This window comes from Aspergillus flavus, chromosome 4 (assembly GCF_009017415.1).
Source record: "Aspergillus flavus chromosome 4, complete sequence".
In the NCBI taxonomy this organism is placed as follows: Eukaryota; Fungi; Ascomycota; class Eurotiomycetes; order Eurotiales; family Aspergillaceae; genus Aspergillus; species Aspergillus flavus.
The window spans coordinates 533,150-554,205 of NC_092405.1; the positions used below are offsets into that span (position 1 = coordinate 533,150).

General features: G+C 49.1%; 6 protein-coding genes across 6 annotated transcripts; 3 read left to right on the forward strand and 3 right to left on the reverse strand.

Moving 5' to 3' along the window:
• Window positions 1-927: 927 nt before the first annotated feature.
• F9C07_2283003 (uncharacterized protein) lies at window positions 928-8,103 on the reverse strand. The gene is made up of 3 exons (XM_041292551.2): window positions 7,477-8,103; window positions 2,964-7,421; window positions 928-2,899 (listed from the first exon to the last, which is right to left on the reverse strand). Exons 1-3 carry the CDS (start codon window positions 7,948-7,950, stop codon window positions 2,348-2,350), a joined length of 5,484 nt encoding a protein of 1,827 aa, XP_041145682.1. The 5' UTR covers window positions 7,951-8,103; the 3' UTR covers window positions 928-2,347.
• F9C07_3360 (uncharacterized protein) lies at window positions 1,021-2,058 on the forward strand (the record flags this gene model as incomplete). Its single annotated transcript, XM_041292559.1, has 2 exons — window positions 1,021-1,058; window positions 1,119-2,058. 2 exons carry the CDS (start codon window positions 1,021-1,023, stop codon window positions 2,056-2,058), a joined length of 978 nt encoding a protein of 325 aa, XP_041145681.1.
• Window positions 8,104-10,963, forward strand: F9C07_2283005 (WD domain protein). The gene is made up of 3 exons (XM_041292560.2): window positions 8,104-8,965; window positions 9,018-9,128; window positions 9,183-10,963. Exons 1-3 carry the CDS (start codon window positions 8,323-8,325, stop codon window positions 10,556-10,558), a joined length of 2,130 nt encoding a protein of 709 aa, XP_041145683.1. The 5' UTR covers window positions 8,104-8,322; the 3' UTR covers window positions 10,559-10,963.
• F9C07_2283006 (t-complex protein 1 subunit alpha) lies at window positions 10,964-13,904 on the reverse strand. Its single transcript, XM_041292552.2, has 6 exons — window positions 13,700-13,904; window positions 13,590-13,637; window positions 13,439-13,524; window positions 13,281-13,385; window positions 12,188-13,222; window positions 10,964-12,126 (listed from the first exon to the last, which is right to left on the reverse strand). Exons 1-6 carry the CDS (start codon window positions 13,740-13,742, stop codon window positions 11,743-11,745), a joined length of 1,701 nt encoding a protein of 566 aa, XP_041145684.1. The 5' UTR covers window positions 13,743-13,904; the 3' UTR covers window positions 10,964-11,742.
• Window positions 13,905-16,353, forward strand: F9C07_2155457 (prolyl-tRNA synthetase). The gene is made up of 4 exons (XM_041286185.2): window positions 13,905-14,352; window positions 14,407-14,576; window positions 14,655-15,910; window positions 15,982-16,353. Exons 1-4 carry the CDS (start codon window positions 13,978-13,980, stop codon window positions 15,990-15,992), a joined length of 1,812 nt encoding a protein of 603 aa, XP_041145685.1. The 5' UTR covers window positions 13,905-13,977; the 3' UTR covers window positions 15,993-16,353.
• Window positions 16,354-16,806: 453 nt separating this feature from the next.
• Window positions 16,807-18,945, reverse strand: F9C07_3367 (uncharacterized protein; the record flags this gene model as incomplete). Its single annotated transcript, XM_041286189.1, has 1 exon — window positions 16,807-18,945. The coding sequence occupies one exon, from the start codon at window positions 18,943-18,945 to the stop codon at window positions 16,807-16,809; it is 2,139 nt and encodes a 712-aa protein (XP_041145686.1).
• Window positions 18,946-21,056: the final 2,111 nt, after the last annotated feature.

Genomic DNA, 21,056 nt, shown 5'->3' on the forward strand with positions numbered 1-21,056 from the left:
TTAAGGTCTGAGTTTATCTGTATACTATTGGATAAAACCAGCCCTTGTAACATACATCCCCCTTCTACCCGCATGAATTAAACTTAAGGACCTACAGGAACGTTCTCCACACGTGACTTTACCGCTCTCACAAGTGCGCCTACGGAGAGTTCTCCGGACAGCATAGCCACCACCACTACCAACGATCACCCCAAGTTCCTCATTACCGGTCCCACCTGTGCTTTCCGGGACGATGAATTCAAAATGCGACGATTACACGTTTCAACAGTACTGTGTATACACTGGACGGGTTACCCTATCACAACTGACATTGGGTACTTTCTGTCTCTACGCTATCTGGTAGGACGAATCTAGGACCTAGTAATGACACCCTGTGTTCATTTCAGTGTCTAACTCACTGGCCTGAAAAGATATTATATACCTTGTAAGATTTTGTTTACGGGTTTGCCGTTTTGCGTTTTGGACCCTTAATCCTAGGATAGTCAAAAAGGCTACTAGGGACTCGGAGTGGTATTACGCATTTCCATCTGAATAAACGAATACTACGGAGTAGAGGGTTTTGACATTACGGCCGAGGTTGGAGACACAAATTACAATAATATGTGGTTTCCATAGTACAGGCATGATTCATGTGTCATGTGTGAGCTTGGAACTAGATAGGAGTACAAAGTATATATTCATTGGTTTAGTATGAAACGATTCCCGGAATATATATATACTTGATTTTATTCATGGTTCACGCGGTAGCTAGCGATATAGGATTGCGTAGATTAGACTATCATCTCGCGGAAGAAGTCCATATTTAAGTCTATATACCAGAGAAAACAAAAAAAGTAAAATAAAATAAAGACATCAAAGGATAATGAGACTCCAAACTGACACAAGCATACGGACAGAAAGGTGGGCAATCTTATCAGCCGCGATTAGATATGCCGCCCGAAAAGAAAAAATTAAAGTTGCCATTCAAATCCACCTCCGCAGATTCTCATCACCAACAACTGCAGAACCACCATAGTCAAAATGCCTCACAAACATAAGCGGAAACGAAATGATACGGAGTAAGTTTAACTTCTCGTAATTTGAATTATGCTGTGTCACCAATAACCTGATCTTACTAGTATCTACGACCTCCCACCTACTATGATCGCAAAGGCTCTCCCGGTCCGCGATCCCAATTCCAAGAACAAGAAATCAAAAAAGAATGTCAAGGACAACAAGCCCCAAGATAAACTCCAAGCCCGTCAGAAAGCTGCTACAGACGATGATACCCCCAAAGCATTTCGCCGGTTGATGCAATTCCAGACACAAGGAAAGCAGGCGCCATCGAAACCAAATACTGGCGAGAGTAAGAAGCGGAAAAGAGGGGCGGAAAACACCGATAATGCGAAACAAACTACGCGCAAGAAGTCTGCCCCTGTGGCGGTAGTGGACCAGAGTACCGATGTCGAACCCCAAGTGAAGCCGAAGATCCTTCCGGGAGAGAAGCTGTCAGATTTCGCGGCGCGAGTAGATCGCGAAATGCCCATTGCTGGAATGAAGAGATCTGGTAAACCCGCAAAGTCGGATCTCGCTGATATCCGTGAGCATAAAGTAACGAAACATGAGAAACATTTACTCCGACTACAATCAATGTGGCGGAAGGAGGAGGCAGAAATCCAAGAACGTGAGGCTGCTGAGCGTGAAGAGCGAGAGGCAGAACTGGAAGACCAGTTAGAATTATGGAAGGAATGGGAAGTTGAGGCCGGCCAGGGCAAGGCGAAAAAGAAGGGAGCTGGTGCAAGAAAGAGGGGTGGACAGGGTGCCGATAATTCAGATCCTTGGGCTAAGCTGAAGAGTAAGGACCGTTTGAATAAACCTGCGAATCCTTTCGAAATTGCCGAGGCACCGCCGCAGTTGACGAAGCCAAGGGAGATTTTCAAGGTCAGAGGCGGTGCTAAAGTCGATGTTGCTAATGTGCCGACTGCTGTTGGTAGCTTGAGGAAAAGAGAGGAGTTGGCTAACGAGAGAAGAACTATCGTGGAGGAATACCGGAAGCTGATGGCTGAAAAGAGGCGATAAATCTCCGGGAAGGCTTACGACAACAATCCAGTTCTTGGTCTCATTTTTGACAAAGGCGTTCAGTCCTCAAGCTTTCTTTATCCATAATTATATCTCTTGATCGCTGAGGTGTCCGTATGGTTTCTCTAATCTACAATCTACTGACGAGGTAATCCCAAAGCACACTTGCATGGTATCATACTTGTAAATTTTCGAGAATAAGATATCACAGTTGGAAGGCTTTTTATATACAGTATCTATGACCCAAACACAATGCCATCATAAAATATGTTCACACAGGATGCGGAGTCTACTCTTGCTGCAGAGACTTGACATAATCTGCTGCCTTCGCTTTGATGTCTTCCACCATCTTTTCATTACCACCATCAGCTGCTGCAAGCTTCTCCTCAAAAGCAAGCCATTTCTTGAAAAAGAACCGCGCCTGCTTGGGCCGGAGTTTCTTGCTCGCTTCCACAGACGCGACGCCCTTCTTGGAGTCCCGGATGCCAAGTACACGTTCGAATAACCGACGGACCTGCTCGGCATCACCATTCTTGATCTCCAAATCCAAAAGGATGTTCCACAAATCAATCCGTTTAGGGAACGAAGAGAGGAGACCCTCGAACACTGTGCGGCCACGCTCAACATCTCCGTGCTCAGAGCGGAACTCCAGCTGTGCGAACTTGGATGTAGTTTCGACGTGAGTGTGAGAAGGAAGCGACTGCAGAGCGCGAGGCAGAAGGGCACGTCCACGTTCGGGAGCAGCCATATTGTCAAACAGGAAGCTGGCGTAGTTCAGGAAGAACTTGGGCGACTGGGAGATCTTCTTCTTAAGAGCAGTCTGGAAGAGCTCATCCGCTTTCTGTACGAAATTATAGTTAGCCATCGGAACGAAAGTAGACAGTATCAGAGAACGCGAAGCTTACCTCATTCTTTCCAGACTGGATGTAAATGCTGATGAGACGCTCATAGACTTCCTGAGTGTCGTTGTATTGACAAGCCCGCTTGAACACCTCGTCAATAGTGTCATCGTTGCCATAAGTATTTTCTAAGTTGAGCATTGCCACCCAAATGTTCAGCTTTTCAGCGTCTTGGCCAATGGTAATGGTGCGAAGAGCACGCTCGGCAATATCCCTTGCCTTCTCGACTTCACCAAGCTCCAGTTGGAAGGCCATGTACCTCAGCCAAAGGAGTGATGAATCGGGTTCACCAAGCAAGAGTCGCTCGTAATCAGCCACTGATTGTGGCCCATTGGCGTCTAATTCACCAGTTCGGTCGACCTGTATCTCAGGCTTGCGGTGTTTCTTCTTCTTCTTCCGCCCTGACTCATCTTCGTCATCAGAATCGGACGAAGCGGCCTTCTCATCATCGTCCATTACATTGCCACTCCAATCGAAGCCGCTTGCTCCGAGACCTCCCTGTCTGTTTGATGGAGCTTTGGTAATAGATTCATCGTCACTTTGTTCGGAATCACTCTCACTGTCCTCTTCAACATCAACTCCTCCCATGGAGATGTCGCTGTCATCGTCGCTATCATTTTCATCTACATCGACACCACCGAAGCCATCTAGACTAATGCCTTCGGAATCGTCATCCTCATCATCATTGTCGCTGCCTTCAACATCGTTCTCGTCTTCATCCTTGAAATAAGAAGCCTTCAGTCCGAAAGATATCTTTCCTTGCTTGCGGTCAATCTTGAGGATCTTGGCCTTAACAGCATCGCCCTCGTCATACACAGTCCGGGCATCATCAACCCGATTCTCAGCCATCTCGCTGCGATGGCAAAGGCCACTGATGTTTGCAGAACCATCAACAACGATGAATGCGCCGAACTCCTCGACTTTACGGATCTTGCCGGTGACAATTTGGCCAGGCTTGAGATCATGGAGTTTGACCGGTGCCTTGTAGTTGGGGTCTAAAACAGACTCTTTCAGGCAGATTTGCAACCTGCCCTGTTCTGGGTCTACGACAGTGACGCGACCCTTCACTAGTTGGTCAACCTGGAAAGAATCCTTCCACTCCTTAAGGTAAGAGTCTGAGAGATCAGATACACGGACATAAGCAGTTACACCGTGGCCCAGTGTCACAAAGAGCCCATTATCAGCCACCTTCCGTACGAAGCCTCGCACAACATCATTAACCTTAACCTGCTCCATTGAAGTGATTTCGGGATCTTGAACGGGGAGCGATGAACTCAGGACCTTAGAAGGACGGAGGGACAGGGAGATCTTCTTGTTAGCTTTATCAACAGAGATGACACAAGCGCGGAGCACCTCATTCTTGTGGTAGATTGTGGGGTTTGCCTTGGAGTAGTCGTCTGTCAAGTCGATCATATCAACTGCACCGACTATGGTATCGGTCAATTGCATAATGACCTGCCTTTCAGTGACCTTGGTGACTCTTCCCGGCAAGATCATGCCGACGGTGATATCATCCAAGGAAAGAGTCTCAGAGCCCTTCTTAGCCGAGAGATCTAAGCGGCCTTTCTCGATATCCACCGCAGAGACATTGACTCTCAAGGCAGACCCTATAGGGAAGTGCTTTTCCACATCGGCTAATAGAGACAAGTCATCAGATGCATCCATGAGGCGCAATCTACCCCGAACGTTAGGGGACAGGTTGACCCAGAGGCAATTATCAGCAATGTTGTTGATGAAACCCAACCACGACGAGCCAACTTGAACTTGTTCCAGGTTCAGAGGGAGAGGATCGGCGGCCTGAAGGAAGCTTGGCTTTACGGAAAGCTCAAAAACGGGGAACTTCCCAGTACGATGACTTATCGGAAGGAACTTGTGGCTGCGAGCGTCATGAACACCTAAAATTCTCGCCGAAATAAGTTGCTTGGGACGGAAGAACCGTAAAGGCTGCTTCCGGTCTTTGATATCCTCCCAACTATCGAAAACTTCGGAGACATCGATCCGGCCCTGAATGTTGTCGGCTAGCTGAACGTTGATCTGTGTCGCCTTCACGGAAACGATCTTGCACTTAGTAACCCTCCCAAAACTGAAATCAGACATCGAATTGACACTGTCGTCGATAGCGTTGGTAACAATGTCATCAGAAGGGGCGCTCTTGACAGCGGACTTCGCGGCTGGCTTTTTAGGACCAGCTTGGGTTGCCTCGGCAGGGTTTCTGCTCAGGATGAACCTGCGGAAATCGGGATCGACGGAATGTACCGTTGCTGAGACTACTTGTGACTTGGTCAAGCCAAAATCTGGCTTGTTCAAATTTTCGTCACCAACAAGTCGTTTGGGCACTAGTCCGATGACACCACCTAAGAACTCAACGAATACTCCGGTCATTGTTATGTTCCGAACGAAGCCAGTAACTTCGGCCCCTTCCTGGACATCCTCAAAGCTTGCTGGGATAAGTCCCTGCTTGGCAGCTTTCTTGAGACTTGCTCTGCCTGACACTCTAATGAGCCTGCGAGTCCGCTGGATATCGAGGACGAGCAATTCATTGAGCTTTTGGCCAACACGAATTTTCGATAGAGTGGAGCTCTGTTTAGAAGGGGAGCCATCGACTACATGATCGAGGTTCAACCGAGCTACGAGTCCATAGTCATCCAATTTAAGAAGTAGGTCGTCGCTCGACTTCTCGAAGACCGTTCCAGTAACAAGCAAGCCAGGGTGAATGCTCTCAAAAGCTTTTTTGTAGGTCTCGGTAAAAGTGGAAGGATCCTTGCAGGACACAGCGAGCTTTTCAAGAGACGAATCCACACTAAGTGCGTGGACATTCACCACCTGGCCTAGCCTAAAGTGCTGAGACGGGTCCTTGATGTAGGCCTCGCTCATCTCTGAAACGGGAAGGAAACCTCGCACGGAACCGTAGAACTGAACCACAGCACCATGTGGCTTCAGGTTCACGATAGTTCCAGGGGACTGCGCTCCGGCAACGATGCTGTCGTAATCTTTCCAAATGGCGGATTCACTGTTCAGCAGACTCTTCTTTAGAGTAAGTCGAATCTGGCGTTTCTCTGGATTGACTGATAGAATCCTAGCCGAAACAGTCATTCCTTCCCTGAATTTCTTCTCGGGGAACTGAAGGGCCGTGTCCGCAAAGTGCATCGATGGGACAAGGCCTGTGATACCGTCAGCCAAAGCGACAATCAAGCCATCTAATCCGCTTGGTCCGATAAGCAGCTTCTCGATTTTGCCCTTGACGACCGCGCCAATAGTAACATCTTCGATACGAAGGAAAGGCTGGTCAATAACCGATCTCTCAAATGACAAGAGATACAAGTTATCGAGGGCACTGTAACCCACAACCCTTCCTTCATGGGTGGAATCCGTCCGGAATGGCCCGTATTCGGCAGAAATACTTTCAACCTGCCCATCTGCTAGCTTCGACACATGAACGAATCCCACATGTTTTGTTGATCCAATTTGTACGTAAACTCCGAGACCAGGATCAACCTTGATCACCTTCGCCTCAGGTACGATAGCAGAAATGGCTGGGGCATCTTCAGAACTTCCAGGCCCTTGAGTTTCGGAAGTAAATTTGCAGACATGATCGAGCAATGAAAAGCCGACCTTGTACGGATCGGAGGCCGGGAAGGTGGAAATAAGGCGACCCTTAACTTTGGCACCGATCTTATATTTATTAGCCAGATCGTCGGGGCTCGAGTTTCCACCAGACTGCACCAAATCCACAGTTGTATCTAACATGCCCATTATCTTTCCAGTGGCTCCGCTAGACGTGACTTCAGTCAAAAGGATTTCAGCTGCTGTGCCTGGAAGGAAGGAGTTGATCGTAGGCGCTGTGCTGAGATAATGCGACTTCTTTATAGATCCGGAAGATTGCAGGTTGGCGGACAGCTTCAAAACATTACCGTTGGCGTTCTGGCCAGTGACCATACAGAGGAAAACTGAACCTTCCTTAATAGTCGAGTAATCCGTCTTAGGATCAATTTCCTTCTTGGACATGAAGCCCTTGATGTCGGCGCCCTCAATCCCCAAGTCCATAACCAGACCGTGGTCTTCGACGCTCACAACCGACGCTTGAACGGCAGTGTTGTCGACGAGGTCGGATTTTAAAAGTCCAAAATTAGCTTGCCTCGGGTCGACCGTGAGCTCGATGCGTTTCCTACTCTTGGAGCTAGCATCCGCCGCATTGTTTCCAACAGACACAACGTATGCGCGTAGATATTGGCCCAAATAGAAATAATCGCTCAAATCAATAGAATCTTCATCGTCATCATCATCGTCATCATCCTCTTCAGCATTTTCGTCTTCATTTAGAAGATTCTCAATCTTCTCTTCTAATCTTTTCGAGACCGCTGTTAAGGGAACGTAACCGGTAAGGTTATTCGGTAAAGAAAGACCGATGTCGTGTGCACTGATGCTTGAGACTTGACCTAGCACCATGGTCCCGGGCACAACACGCTGCACAGGTTAGCAACGTCCTATAATATATGTAAGGTATTCTTGGTAAGCTTACCTTGAAGTTGAGGCCTTCAATTCGCACACCCTGCTTGTCTTGCGCTTCATCTGCACTTTTCTTGCTTTTGGTCTTGCGCTTACGAGACTTCTTCGTAGCTGTCGCTGTAGTGTCGTCCACATCTTCCATCTCTGCATCTTCGTCATGCTCATCATTTTTAGAAGAACCCTTAGTCGCCTTCTGCTCGAAGAGAACATCTTTTGTGGCTTGAATTTGAATTTGCTTTCGTTCAAGAGGTGTCAAGACACTACCTCCACCACGAGGGAAAGATGGTTCGTCGTCACGTAAGACTGTGAGCTCTGAAGCCTTGGGGCCCGAACCTGCGTCAGGTTTTGTCTTGCCTTCACCGGAAGCGCCTGTCTTTTGTTTCTTCTGATCCTTGCGCTCTTCTGCCCCAACTCGTACACGTTTTTGAGATTGACGGGCAGATGCAGCCTCCTCGGCAGAGGCGCCCTTGCGCTTGATTGGAGCCATAGCTATAAAATAAGACTTGTTGAGCTGCTCCAAAGCTCTAAGTCCGGACACAAATTTGGCGGAGTAAAAAAAATAAAATTTCTAGATTGAAAAGCCGATCGCTCAATCTGGACCGCCTGCCTAATGCAGTAGCTAGATCTACCTTAATTGAATGCCTCACCGCCTGCCACAATAAGCGACTCGCGTCACGAAAAGGCACGTCGACACGAGACTCGACGACTTTTTCCGCGACGTGAGCATTGCTGGACGAGTATTAGTCCTCCTGTGAGCTCCACTATGCGTCTGTCTTCTGCCACTTAGCCCCAACATCCTCTTTTCTCTCCACTCGTTCCTGTAGAATGTCTCTGTCTGCCTGCTTCTCTTGATGGCACAATGGTTGGCAGTCATGATCTCCCCGACGTACCACGATCCGAACCTGTTTTCCCTCCACCATTGCAGGAGTTTCCTTCCTCTCCACCGTCCATAGTATCAGATGCTGGTGTCCGACGCAAGCCCAAGAAACCCCCTCCCGTGACTCCACGATCATTCAAGAGATTTTTTACACCCCGTTCCATGCTGAATGGAGGGAACAATGCTAGCGATGTGAGGACGAATCGACAGGCCTTGAAGGCTCTGAGTTCTCCTGCTGTCAATCGCTTGGGACCGGCTTTCACAAGAACGTTAAAGGCCGTTGCGACTAGGCCGGAGCCTTCAGAACTCCTGCGCACTCCTAGTAGGAAGCGGAAGTTCTCGTTTTCTTCGATTGTCTCTCCTCTTCAGTCATCACCTTTAAGAAAGGTGCGCATGAGAACGCCAATTCAAGATGACGAAGAGGTGAATGTCACAGTTCGGGACCTCGAAGTGAACACTGAGATACGGATGAGCGAGCCGAAACCTCACGTTATCGCTAAACCGCTTCGTCAAGTGTCACCTATTCGACGATCGCAAGCATTGCAGACATCTGGACAATTTTTCATGCGGAGTGTCATTGGTGCACGGGCGAGCCGGGTGACTATTCGATCTAATTCTGGAGCTGGTTGGTAATTCATGGACTTAAACTCTTACAGCACATTCTCACCGTGGTTAAGATTGGCAGGATTTGACATCGGCATTCTACTCGCGGCCTTCGGACAGCCATGCCTGTGCTAGTTCTACCGGAGATCGCCTTGCTCTTCCCTTTTGTACCGCATCTTGTAACAGTGAGTCAATCCGACTCAAGACTATCCCTACTTCTTGCACTGACGGTTCCATAGCGAATACACTCGTTGCAGTAGGCGATGAAGAGGGAGGGATTCGATTGTTGGATTCCGCTAAAAATGACAAGAATGGCTTTTCAAAAGCCTACCTTTCGTTTCGACCCCACATGAACGCCATTATGGACCTGGAGTTTTCATCAGATGATATGCTGCTCGCAACAGCCTCTGGAGACCAAACGGCCCTGGTCATCGATATGACTACACAGAAACCGATATACTGTTTGTCGAACCATGTTTCGTCAGTGAAACGGGTGCAGTTTCAACCATCAGCCAACAACAAAGTCCTTGCAACTTGTAGTCGCGACGGCAATGTTAACATTTGGGATCTTCGCTGCAAAGGCTTTGAGAAGCCTTCCCTCCAAGTTCGATGCTCGCTCGAATCCGACTCGGAGTATGCAGCTGCTCCCGTCGTCCCCAAAATGACATATCCTCAGGTTCTAAACACGATACATGGTGCTCACGCATGGATGCCCCAAGCCCCCGCTTCCGAGAAGCTCGAACCTCAAATTGGGCGCACTGACATCACTGTAACTTCATTGGCTTTCCTTCCGCCTGGCCGCGAGAACTTATTCGTCACAGCATCTGAAGCTAATGCCTGCGTCAGACTATGGGATCTGCGGACAGCGCATAACAACCGTCGGGGCAGACCGGTTCTTCCTCTTTCGACTACACGAGAACCTGACAGTCATATTAAATACAGACGCTTTGGACTCACTTCCATGACATTAGGCGGAGATGGCTCGAGACTCTACACATTATGTCGCGATGGTACCGTGTACGCTTATTCGACGTCTCATCTGATCCTCGGACATGCGCCGGAGCTCTCTTTAAACAATGACCGCCCACGTCGTTCAGGAGGGTCCGACAAAGAGGGTCTCGGTCCCCTGTACGGTTTCCGTCATCCGCGTTTGCAAGTTGCGTCGTTCTATGTCAGGACCGCGGTTCGAAAGGCCACTGGTGATAAACCGGAAATGCTGGCTGTTGGAAGCAGTGACCAGTGTGCTGTTCTATTTCCCACGGATGAACGTTTTCTCTATTCCGCCCCTAAACCAGCTCCTGAAGTTGATCTTCCTCGGAACCCAATGCACCTCACTCGCTCTGGTTTACGTCGTACGAACTCTGGTTTGTCTGGGAAATTGGAAGATACCATACCGATATACCAATCCGGAACGCCCTTGATCGAAGGTCATAAGAAAGAAGTCTCGGCTGTATCATGGACTGTAGATGGGGAGCTCATCACAGTCAGCGATGATTACAGTGCCAGATGCTGGCGTGAAGGCTCCGACGACGCCAGAGACCTTCGGATAGGTGGTGAGCCAGAACGATGGCGGTGTGGCTGGGCTGCTACGAGAGACTCATGTGATGATGAATGATTTTCCTGCGAGGGCTACGGATTGATTGTTTGATTCTTTTGTTGTTATTCAAGCACAGTGGCGTCACGGCTTACTTAATTGTCATTTAGCGGGCGTTCTATTATGTTTTAGATGGTTTTGTTTGGCGTTTATTACAAAGTACATGGCATAGGGAAGGAAGTACTTGATGGATAAAAAGGGGCTTTATTTACTACTTGTTCATGAAACTTCTTCCTTTTCGGATGGAGTATAACTATACTACGATTTACAAGAATTAGGTCCATGTCTGTGGTTAGCACAGTTATTTGGTATTAGAGGGTTTGATTGAGATCCATAATTATATTGTGCAGTTTACTTTTTATTGAGGTCCTAATTTGACAAGGCACCCTGCCTACCGCAGACTTATTGCGCAGCGTAGCGAAGCGAAGCAAGCAATATAGGAGGCTGCGCGAAAGGATCTATGTACTTTGATTAGTCTACAAGAAGTTTAAGTGTTCAAGCGATTATAAGTATTTCAAGTAATCTAGGTAATATAATCAATTCAGGCATTCTAGTGTAACGAGGGATCTACTACTCATGGTAGATAGCCTGAGTTAAAATGAATATAAAGGAAACTGATTCTTGTCTCTTTTCCCTATGCTTGCTGTCTCCCTTAAATAGCTTAGGATCCTCCCCTTTTCGGTAAGTCTTCGGGGTTATAACTGAATAGTTAGGTGATATATTATCCGACTGGGTCTGAGCTGCAAAGGGGACCAGGACTTATATACGAGAAGCTAGGATTGTAGGGCTCCGGGAGCTCTGCAGGATATACGGGCCGATTCTGTATTGGATACTTGACATCTAGGTGGTCTAGGTTAGTAGTGCAATCGATTTAGGCAATCTAGGCAACGCAATTGATTCAAGCCATTCAGATAATCCAGGTAATCTAGATGCAATCGATTTTGTTTATAAGTTTAGACAAAATCATATAATACTCAGGCCATGAACTAGGTTTTGTAGATAGGTAGGTGGTAGGCAGGTGCCCTGTGAGAATAGGTGGGTGCCCTGTCAGATTAGGACCTCCCTATATATTGGAGCCGGGAGTAGGCAAGTTGGTGCTGCCGTGAAAATATGTGCTCATATCATCTTATTATACTTTTCTTCTTCACTCTAAGAACTCCATGCGGAAACACGTAGATAGCATGCAAACAACCTTAAAGGTAAAATTAGTGGCCATGTCCGTCATCCTCCTTCACCTCTGGGTCCAGCTTGATCATGGTATCGATACGCATGATAGCAATGCAGGCCTCGACGGCACTCTTAAGCTGCTTGATTTTGCCCATACTGGGCTCCAGCACGCCAGCCTTGAGGGTATCATGCACACGACCCTTCGTTAGGTCGAGACCGTAGTTCCGGTATGTCTTCTTCTTAGCGATGGCCTTCTCCTCCTCATTGGCGTCACCATCCTGCACACGTTGGGATAGAGCGTGGCGGACACGAAGCTGGGCAACAAGTTCGGACGAGTCCTTAGCAGCGTTCACAGCCAAGGTCTTTGGAACAATCAGAAGGGACTGAGCAAATTCACCGATGGCAAGCTGCTCCCGAGAGCCCTGGGGAAGAAAATAATCGTCAGTAATGATTTCCATACTAAGAGTTACGGGCACTACTTACTACTGTGACTGCGAATTCTTCGAGGTAAATATGAAGGGCTGTCTCGACAGCACCACCTCCGGGAACGATGCTACCGCTCTCGAGGGTTCGCTTGACAGCACACAGGGAGTCGTGAACCGAACGCTCCATCTCGTCCAAGCTGAAGTCATTGGCCCCACGAAGGATGATAGAAGCTGAGGTGTGAACCTTGGTACCCTTGACAAGGATACATTCATCATCGGATATCCGCTCCTGCACAACTTCCTCCGCATGGCCGAGGTACGAGGCCTCGAATTTCTCATCCCCGTTGAGATCAGAGAGCGTGCTGACCAATGTCGCACCGGAAGCCTTGGCAATGCGTCGGAGATCCTCTTTCTTGCAGCGGCGAACGGCCATGGCTCCCCTCTCAACAAACAGCTTCAGGACCATGTCATCGATACCCTTAGTAGTGAAAATGACATTTGCCCCAGACTTAAGAATCATCTCAACACGCTCAATGACAATGCCGGCTTCCCTCTCGCGAATCTTCTCTAGCTGATCGGGATCGTCGACGGTGATCTGTACACCAAGCTTCATTCTCTCCTTCTGCAGGTTCATGTCCAGACAAGCAATCTTGGCATCGGTAATACGGGTCTTCATGGCTTGAGAAGCCACAGTGCAGTTAAGAGCATAGCCATTGACAAGCATGGACTCCGTACCACTTTTTCCGTGAGCCTTAAGAAGGTTGACTGCCTTGACGGGGTACTTGACCTCGTTTCTCTGGTTTGTAGTCTTCACCAACAGCATCGCATCAACAACCATATTCGCAAAGAAGTCCGCATCCGATCCGATAATTTTGGAAGACATAGAGGTCTTAGCAATGTTGACCAGGCTGTCCTTCCCCAGCGTCTCGACCTTTGTAGTGATATTCTCATTCATATACTTGACAGCTTCTCTGAGCGCGAGTCTGTAGCCGTTGATGATGGTGGTAGGGTGTATACGGTTCTTCATCAATTCGTTGCCCCGTCGTAAGAGTTCTGCGGCGATCAGGACGACAGATGTGGTTCCATCTCCGACCTAGATGGACATCAACATTGAGCTGTCGGGTGAGACAGACGGGGGGTGTGACACTCACCTCCTTATCCTGCTGCTGAGCGAGATCTACGAGAATCTTACCCGCAGGATGTTCAATATCAAGAAGACTAAGGATCGTCGCACCGTCGTTGGTAACAGTGACATCCTAAAGTGCTGTCAGAGCGCGAGTCGAAACACGCGGGGTTGAACAGTGCATACTCCAATATCATCCACCATCATCTTGTCGAGACCCGAGGGGCCGAAAGAGCTCTTGACGACATTTGCGATAGCTTGGGTCGCAAGCACTACACACGGGTTTAGCACCTGTATTCAATCGAAGCTAGTTGGGATGCAAAAGCCCATAACATACCATTCTGCTCCCGAACATCAGGGCCGGTGATTTTCTGCCCACCCAAGACTGTGCGAATAAGGTCAGCTAATGAATCCGACGGATGTAGGACTTCGAGGTGGAAAACACACAGAGAGTGTCCGCATTCCGCGGCTGCTCAAAAATGCCTGCCATTATTGTGAAACTGAGGAAGAGATACTGCTGGCAGAGTTGTAGAGCTCCGACTCTAGTTCGTCGTCGTTGATGCTCGTCGTGCTTCCGCTAAGAATTCTGCCGGTTCCTGGCGGTGAAGGTTTTCTAGTCGCATCCCACTTTAACGAGGGGTTCCTTTCCTCTCCACGGATCTATAACCTCGCCTCCGCATTCTTGGTTTATCTTGGTCCTTACTTCTCAGCAGCTCCTTTACAATATGGCGAGCCAAGCTCCTGCTGACACCCCGGTCGCTTCTGACGCGGCGGTAACTCAGACCCTTCCTGACCGCACCAAAAACCCCGCTGATAAGGATGCTCCCCAGGGAGATGTCTCGAAGAATGCCGCAAAGAAAGCCGCGAAGGCTGCAGAGTTCGCCGCTAAGAAGGCTGAGAAGGCTGCCAACAAGGCTGCTGGAAAGCAGGAGCCCAAGAAGCCCGCTGCTGCGAAGGCTCCCAAGAAGAAGATCGATGGTGCTGCTCTGATTGGTATTGATGTCTCCAAGGAGGAGGATTTCCCTGGATGGTACCAGCAGGTTCTTACAAAGGGTGATATGCTCGACTACTATGACGTTTCGGGATGCTTTATTCTCAAGGTGAAAGACCTCTTTTTTATGGATTTCTAGAGCTTCCGTGCTGATATGACTCAGCCCGCTTCGTACTTTATTTGGGAAGAGATCCAGGAATGGTTCAATGCGCGCATCAAGAAGATTGGCGTCAAGAACTGCTCGTTCCCTCTGTTTGTCTCTGAGGATGTTCTGAACAGGGAAAAGGATCACATTGAAGGCTTTGCTGCTGAAGTTGCTTGGGTGACTCATGCGTACGATTCCTCCAGACCCTCGTATATGTGCTATAATCCTGCGTGTCCTAGTTACTAATGTCTTCTCTTCGTTTGCAGTGGCTCTAGCCCTCTCGAGAAAAAGATCGCTATTCGTCCGACATCGGAGACGGTTATGTACCCGTACTACTCCAAATGGATTAGAAGTCACCGCGACTTGCCCCTTAAACTGAACCAGTGGAACTCCGTCGTGCGATGGGAGTTCAAGAACCCCCAACCTTTCCTCAGAACCCGTGAGTTCCTCTGGCAAGAAGGACACACGGCTCACTTGACAAAGGATGGTGCCCATGATGAAGTTATGCACATCCTCGATCTGTATGCTCAAATCTACGAGGAGCTCTTGGCTGTTCCCGTGGTCAAGGGTCAGAAAACAGAGAAGGAGAAGTTCGCTGGTGGTCTGTACACCACTACCGTTGAAGGTTACATCCCCGCCACTGGCCGTGGTATCCAGGGTGGTACCTCCCACGGTCTTGGCCAGAACTTCAGTAAGATGTTCAACATCACTGTCGAGGATCCCTCCACCAAGCCCGATGAGAAGAAGCCTCCTCTCCATGTGTGGCAGAACTCCTGGGGTCTGTCCACCCGTACCCTAGGTGTCATGGTCATGATCCACAGTGATAACCGTGGTTTGGTCCTCCCCCCTCGTGTCGCAGACACCCAAACCGTTATCGTCCCTGTCGGTATCACTGCCAAGACCAGCGACGAAGAGCGCGAGAAGCTGTACGCCGAGATCGATGGCCTCGTCAACATCCTGACCGGCGCCGGTGTCCGCGCCATCAGCGACAAGAGAGAGGGCTACTCCCCCGGCTGGAAGTTCAACGACTGGGAGCTCCGCGGTGTGCCCCTGCGCATCGAGTTCGGCCCCGGCGAGTCTGTCGGCCAATTCGTCACTGCCGCCCGTCGTGACATCCCCGGCAAGGACGGCAAGTCCAGCATCCAGATTTCCGAACTCTCCACCGCAGTCCCCGCCCTGCTCGAGCAGATCCAGAAGGATCTGTACAGCCGCGCAGAGGAGACCTTCCGCACTCACCGCAAGCTGATCACCAACTGGGACGACTTCACCCCAGCCCTCAACGACAAGAACATCTGTGTCATCCCCCACTGTCTCACTGAGGAGTGTGAGGACCAGATCAAGGACATGAGCGCCCGCAAGGCAGAGGAAGACTCCGGTGTCCCTGAAGACGCTAAAGCCCCCAGCATGGGTGCCAAGTCTCTGTGTATCCCCTTCGAACAGCCCGAGGGCATCGTTGCCGGCGAGACCAAGTGTGTCAACCCCAAGTGCACCCGGCTTGCCGAGAAATGGTGCATGTTCGGCCGTAAGTTTTCATCTAGACCCATTTACTCTTCCGCCATGGTACCAACACATAAACTAACATCACCACCACAGGCTCCTACTAAGCGCAATAGATCATATCGGTCTTATCTGCACAAATGTCAAATAGCACCTAGCAAGCGCATTAGATCAGTCACTATGAGTTTGATGACTTATTTCCTTTCAATTCCTTTTTCAAAATTCCAAGTATCTTTTTGTTGTATTGTCTGGCAAATTGGGACATCATTGAAGTAAGAAAGACCTAAGAAAAGAGAGAAAGAGACGTGCATATCTCATGAGAGTTTAGGAGCAGGTGTGGTTAAAAATTAAAGATACCTTTGTGATTTACAGGGGGACGGGGGCGGTGAACTTACATATCATACAGTGGTTTTAAGATATTGAATGAATTACGAGTTGATGTGATTTTGATCTTCTCGTTTGATATGATCTGCTCCAGGGACTTCATCTTAGAATATTTCTATTGTAATTGGTTGGATATGTAGACTTGGTATACTAACAACGCTAATATGCAACATATGCAGGAAACAGAAGGAAATGTTCAGATGGATGCCAAGTAAGTATGCAATGCAAGAGGATATAGATCCTCATTGGATATATAGATCAACAAAAAAGAAAAAGCCCGACAAGGGAATAGATGCGCTTGAGAGTATAAAATGGACAAGAAAACCAAAATCAAGGAAGGTATTTGCAAGATGTGCAGAGTTGAATGAACGTAAAACGAGATGTAGCACAACATCATGCGACAGAGTATCGTCAAGGAGGTATTGAAGTAAGGAATGGAGGGATATAGTAGAGTAGGATGAGATAGGATAGGGGTATATGAGTGGATTCCGTTAAAGACTGGGATGCCAGACGAACTCCGGCCATATCATGAAAGATTCAGCAAGATGCTACCGAGCGGGTTGTGAGCCCGCCCCTGGAGGATGAGCGAGAGGGGCTGTTGCTGGTCTCATTTGTGAACCAGTTCCCCCTGAGGCTGACACTTCTGCCTGACCTTTGTGGCCAGCTCATGAGTCTAAATGCGTTTCGTGGAGAGGTATTTTCGGCGACATAGGTCACATTGTTCTCGTCAACACCGTGGATTTGTAACTGGGGAATTCCAACACTGGGTAGTTCGATCACCTCTTCGTCACTGTCATCCGCGGAGAAGCTGTTGATGGACGATGCTGATGCCTGCGCACGCATGTGGAAAACAGAAGGCGCTGGGTTGACGCTCTCGAGAGATACAGTAGCAGGTGGTTGGGGGTTACCGAGGTTCCTGGCCATGTCTGGTGTTGGGACATTTGCAGGGGACTTCCTCGCCTTGGAGATGAGGTCCATGTATGTCACTGGCTCCTTGGGTGCTTGGTTCTGTTCCAGGGTACTGAAGAAGCCAGGTGAAGGAGGGGGTGCATCAGTGTGTCTTCGCCGACTGGTGGTTTCCGATGACTTCCAGAAGACTTTTGAAGGGACACTGGTAGTGGATATACTCCTGCGGGCGTCAGACCCTCTCCTGTGCTTCTTGAAGGAGCCCCGCCTGATCAATTTAGAGATCTGACCATCTCTCAGAGACATGGTCCGGTTCGAGCTTGGACCCTCGGTCTTAGGTATGTCGATTTCTGGATAGAATGCTTCCTGGGAGAAAGAAGGAGTAAACGGAGGCCCGGGTTCAGGAAGAGGCACACGCTGGAATGCCTCGTGCGAATTGATCTCACGAATGATCGCATCCTGGAGAGTTTCATAGGTGGGATGGGGCGAGATGACTGGAGATGACGTATATGCCTGTCTGAACATATCCATTATTTCCGCAATCTTCTGGTCCGACTGGAGCCCTGGTGATGGCGAGATTGGTGACCCAGCTGGTAGCGGGCTGTTCATAACCTCTGCAATGCTAGGGTTCTGCTTCATTCCGAAGCTACTTGGGGTAGGTGGCTGTATGGCACGGTGCGTAATCTTCGCAGACGGCTTTCCGCGAGCTGCCAATTCTGTATCGATGGACAGATCCCGGACATTCTTTCTGTGCTTCGATTTGGTTGCGTTGGACTGATTGTGGCTATTCGACGTCGCCGAAGAACTGCGGCTACGGCTTGATCTGATAGGTGGTAAATCTGGCGTTGAGTGGCTTTCGACGGTCTTAGTATCTCCGGTCACCATGAGGGGCAACGTTGGACTGTCTGGTAAAGGAGTGCTGCTCCATGTGTCGCCTTGTTTGTAAGGGGGAGGAACACGGAGGAATCCACCAGATTTTGAATCAGCTTCCCCCTGGGGACTATTAGTTGGCTCGGCGGAAATATTTGGCACCGATCTTTGCTGTCGGAGAGGGCCTTCGGTGGCGGGGGACACATTTTGTCGCGGAGTGGTTGACTGGTCAGCGCGAGGGGGAGTCGTAGACCTCGGGGCTTCCTGAGACATTGACCGAGCTAAACTGCTTCCAGCCTTTGACCGAGGGCGACAACGAGCTTCATCTTGGTGACTCTGAGAATTCCGTTGAAAGGAGTTTCCACGAGAGCGACTGGAAGTATTGCGAGAAGAGGGACGGCCGCCCCTCCTGTTTCTAGCAATGTTTCTGTCCGCCACATCTTCTTGATATAGAGCAGAGAGTATGCGCGAGTACATAGTCGGTTTGCCCGATTTCCCCGATTGCCCTTGAAGGAACCGAGTCATATTTCGTTCTGCGATATCTTCATTGTATGGACTAATGGGTGACAATGTCTGCGCACTCTGGATATGGTATCGGTGCGAAGAGAATAAAGCTTCCAGCAAGTCAACGTGCCGAGGATCTCGAGTCGTGGTACGGGTCGAGGCGCGAGATGGAGGAGCGGGTGAACATGGGGACAACGGCCGTGCCTGCAGTTGATCATGCAAGACTTCGAATTGCTTCTCAATTCGCTGAAATGGATGATCTGGTTCTAGAAACTGCGAGGGGCTCGGGTTTGAAGACAGATCGCTTTCTGGTGTATTGCTTGTCCGAGTAGCTCCATCCTTAGAATGTACGGACTGGCTTTTCTCCGCTTGGAAAAACCGTTTTAGGGCAACCATTTTGCGTCAATGTGCGCGAACAAATTACTTAAGGTCTGCTCAATTCCAAATTGCAACAATGCTCTCCGGTAATCGAGTCAGGCGCACTCGGTAGAAAAGCATACACTAGAGAATGTTTTGGTGGGAGAACACTAGAGCGCAGGACACAGATCAACGTGAGGAATTTAGAAAAAGGAAGGACGAGGGCGAGAACAAAAAAAGAAAATAAAAAAAGATAGACAAAAGGTCAGATTGGAACAGAAGTCAAAGTGGACAACTTTTTTACACTGCTCTCATCTCATGATAATATCAATGTGCACCGAGGTTACTCCTCAAACCCTATCCTATACTGCGCGCAAGTAATGGATTGAAGGAAGAAAATCATCAGTGAAGAAGAACGACCGATCGAGGGGACCAGGGAGAAAAGAGTTTACTCCATATGCTCGAGACTTAGCCGGTTTGCAGATCCAATGCCTGTTCCTGGATCCAGGGGAAGGAGATGGGCCGATCTCCAGGATCCATTGAGCGACGGACAAAGCGATGGGGCTTAGGCCTGAGTCCGCGGATGGGGAAACCAAAGACTAGTCAGAAGCAGTCGAGGGCCGTTAAGCCCAACGCCATGTCCAGGGTTCAAGCTGATAGTCTCGTCTTCGTTCCTTTAGCTGCATTACTCCGTTCCTCTCGGGGACCCATCATCATCATCACTAGCATTATCATGTATGGTCAGCACGTTGACCAAGCCCTAGGTGATAATGCACACACTGAGAAAATCTTCGTTTAGAATGTGCAGGGGCCCTTTCGCCCGCGGTTAAGGTGCATACCATCATGCATGACCTAAAAGTAGAGCTTGAACCCCACTTGACAGCGATGCCACTCAAATTGGATCTGCATGTTCTGCCACCCAATCAGGAACGGAATGGTTCAACGTAACAGTGGGACTATGAGACTAGTGACATATGGAGTAGGCTTAGGAGGAGAATGCTTACGCTCTCCCGGAGAAAGGAAGTGGAACACAAACACACACGAATAAGATTCATACTCTCGTACCAAGGACTGACTTCGGTCATGGTGGTTCTGTACCGCCCGGTACGAAGAAAGTTTACCAGGTTTGAAAGAGGGTTGGAATTGGGGCTCGGGTAGTCAAATTGCGGGCCAGTCAAATCCCGAGATGCTGTATTTGATAGTCCCCGCTAGTCCTGGGTCAGTTAGTCCTTTCCTGAACCGAGGTCTTGTTAGCGTATCACCAACCGGAGATCGTCAACCGGTGATATGAATAGGGCCAGCGACTAGTAAAGGGGCGTCACTCTCGCTTTCACAGGAGCCGAACTTCCATGATTAATTTCTTCGGACCAAACCACTGGAAAAATTCAGTACAGAGTACGGAGTACGTACATAATTACGGAAGTATCATCGCGGACAGCTCCGACTACCCAACGTACGGTTACCAGTGGAACCGCACAGCTTCCTATTCCGGTTTTTTTCGAGATCAACCTCCGAGTGACGGTTGTTGATCAAGGAAGACGGTAAGATGATTAGCAATATCCGCTGATAGTCCACCCTTCACCCTGGCCTGCAGATTACTTCTCATGCTTTCTTTTTCCTACTGAGGCCTCGTGTCGAAAGCCTTATTGGGTTAGTCCATCCTCCAGGGTGGCCCCTCCTTGTGACAGCTCATGCATGTTTCTCAGCTTGCGTTAGGGTTGTGAGCATAGTACAGTACATACATACTAGACGAGATTGCATCTCGCACGGAAACACTCCGTGAACACCAGTTTGGGGGTGGTCTATCGGGGATCTCAGGGAGATGGAACTATAGAATCCCGGGATCTTGGAGAGCAAGCCCGATGCGCCTAGGAAACGAGATTGCGAACGATCTAGATGGGAGAGGGGAATATCGAAAATTAGGAACAATGAACTAAGACAGTTCTTCGGTGCCTGCGGAAGAACTTCCGATTGCTTTACAGGGAGGAGCCATCGCCAATAATAGACCTTTAATATATGAGAGTCAAGATCCACAGCACACAAAAAACTGGTTGAGTGCCTGAAAGTTACGCATGTGTGTATGGAACCTCCCCTGAGTCTCCGTTCCTCGGGGACCACATTAACCGTTGAAGCGGCACTAAAGGTAAAAT

Excerpts from the sequence above, each read along its gene's own strand:
- F9C07_2283005 (XM_041292560.2), top strand. The coding sequence starts at position 8,323 with ATGGTTGGCAGTCATGATCTCCCCGACGTACCACGATCCGAACCTGTT. Across the intron at positions 8,966-9,017 it reads TCGATCTAATTCTGGAGCTG|ATTGGCAGGATTTGACATCG; the intron begins GTTGGTAATTCA and ends ACCGTGGTTAAG. Across the intron at positions 9,129-9,182 it reads TTGTACCGCATCTTGTAACA|CGAATACACTCGTTGCAGTA; the intron begins GTGAGTCAATCC and ends ACGGTTCCATAG.
- F9C07_2283003 (XM_041292551.2), bottom strand. The coding sequence starts at position 7,950 with ATGGCTCCAATCAAGCGCAAGGGCGCCTCTGCCGAGGAGGCTGCATCT. Across the intron at positions 7,422-7,476 it reads TTGAAGGCCTCAACTTCAAG|CGTGTTGTGCCCGGGACCAT; the intron begins GTAAGCTTACCA and ends TAACCTGTGCAG. Across the intron at positions 2,900-2,963 it reads TCCAGTCTGGAAAGAATGAG|AAAGCGGATGAGCTCTTCCA; the intron begins GTAAGCTTCGCG and ends AATTTCGTACAG.
- F9C07_2283006 (XM_041292552.2), bottom strand. The coding sequence starts at position 13,742 with ATGGCAGGCATTTTTGAGCAGCCGCGGAATGCGGACACTCTCT. Across the intron at positions 13,386-13,438 it reads TGATGGTGGATGATATTGGA|GATGTCACTGTTACCAACGA; the intron begins GTATGCACTGTT and ends ACAGCACTTTAG. Across the intron at positions 13,223-13,280 it reads CTCAGCAGCAGGATAAGGAG|GTCGGAGATGGAACCACATC; the intron begins GTGAGTGTCACA and ends ATGTCCATCTAG.
- F9C07_2155457 (XM_041286185.2), top strand. The coding sequence starts at position 13,978 with ATGGCGAGCCAAGCTCCTGCTGACACCCCGGTCGCTTCTGACGCGGCG. Across the intron at positions 14,353-14,406 it reads CGGGATGCTTTATTCTCAAG|CCCGCTTCGTACTTTATTTG; the intron begins GTGAAAGACCTC and ends GATATGACTCAG. Across the intron at positions 14,577-14,654 it reads GTTGCTTGGGTGACTCATGC|TGGCTCTAGCCCTCTCGAGA; the intron begins GTACGATTCCTC and ends CTTCGTTTGCAG.